This window comes from Alligator sinensis, unplaced genomic scaffold (genome assembly GCF_000455745.1).
Source record: "Alligator sinensis unplaced genomic scaffold, ASM45574v1 scaffold487_1, whole genome shotgun sequence".
In the NCBI taxonomy this organism is placed as follows: Eukaryota; Metazoa; Chordata; order Crocodylia; family Alligatoridae; genus Alligator; species Alligator sinensis.
The window spans coordinates 443,098-443,983 of record NW_005842301.1 but is presented as its reverse complement, the minus strand read 5'-3'; the positions used below and the strand labels follow the sequence as shown (position 1 = coordinate 443,983).

The following is an 886-nucleotide window of genomic DNA, read 5'->3' as shown; positions in this document are numbered from 1 at the left end:
AATGCCTGTAGCTCTCTTCTAGAGAGACCTTTTTCCCCAGAAATATTTCTAGCAGTGGAAATGTCTCAGAAATTTCCATTGCTAGAAATGAACACCTATTCAAAGGCCAGAGACATTAGAAGCACCATGCCTTCAAGGAGAATCTGCTTGGACTTTAAAGACCTCTAGGCCCAGGGGTATGAGGTGTGGGACAAGAGAAAGGGGGAGAGAATGGGATCTTTCTGGGACAAGAGCAAGCATCACAAACTAGAATCTGCTTACCTTGGAATGACCACATATATGATGAAGTTGCCTGGTGCTCAGCTGCAAGGATTTCAGCAAACTCTGCACATCCTCCTGTAACCAGAAGTTTTATAAGTCACTGACACTGGAGTATCAAATCCATCAAAATCTGTTGCTTATAAAAAGGATAACTTGAAAACCTGAACAATATCAATGATGTAACAGTCCTTCTAGTGCCTCAGGGATGTAAAACTATGTACACTGCCTGTTCCACAGAAAATACCAGGTAAATGAGATGAGGCAAGCATGTGGGAACTGAGCTATGTATATGAGCAAGCAACTAACAGGTCTCATATAATCACAGCCTCTCTCAGCTCCTAGGTTCTGCACAACAGCTGAATCAAGCCAGAGATTTTGAACTGAATATATTCTCTTTACCCTTTACCACAAAATCTTGCACATTAGGCCTTATTTGAGGCGAAAACTCCCTGAAACTCTCCAAAGTCCTCCATGGTGTCACAAGTTGGGGTCCCCAGGGTTGGCCGTGATGCCCCTGGCAGCTCTGTGACCATGCCAGCTCTGCCCTGAGGGTGCCCTCTTGTCTTTCCTGCCACGTCTTGATGGTAAAATAATGAATCAGGAGGCTGCCCAGGGGCCTTCACAT

General features: G+C 44.9%; 1 protein-coding gene across 2 annotated transcripts in view; it reads right to left on the bottom strand.

Moving 5' to 3' along the window:
- Positions 1-886, bottom strand: part of FANCD2 (FA complementation group D2) — a 194,560-nt gene that overhangs the window by 22,011 nt on the left and 171,663 nt on the right. For both annotated transcript variants that reach the window (XM_014522094.2, XM_014522095.2), the window contains one exon: positions 262-336. In XM_014522094.2, the coding sequence (XP_014377580.1) occupies positions 262-336 (75 nt within the window). The remainder of the gene's footprint in view (positions 1-261; positions 337-886) is intronic.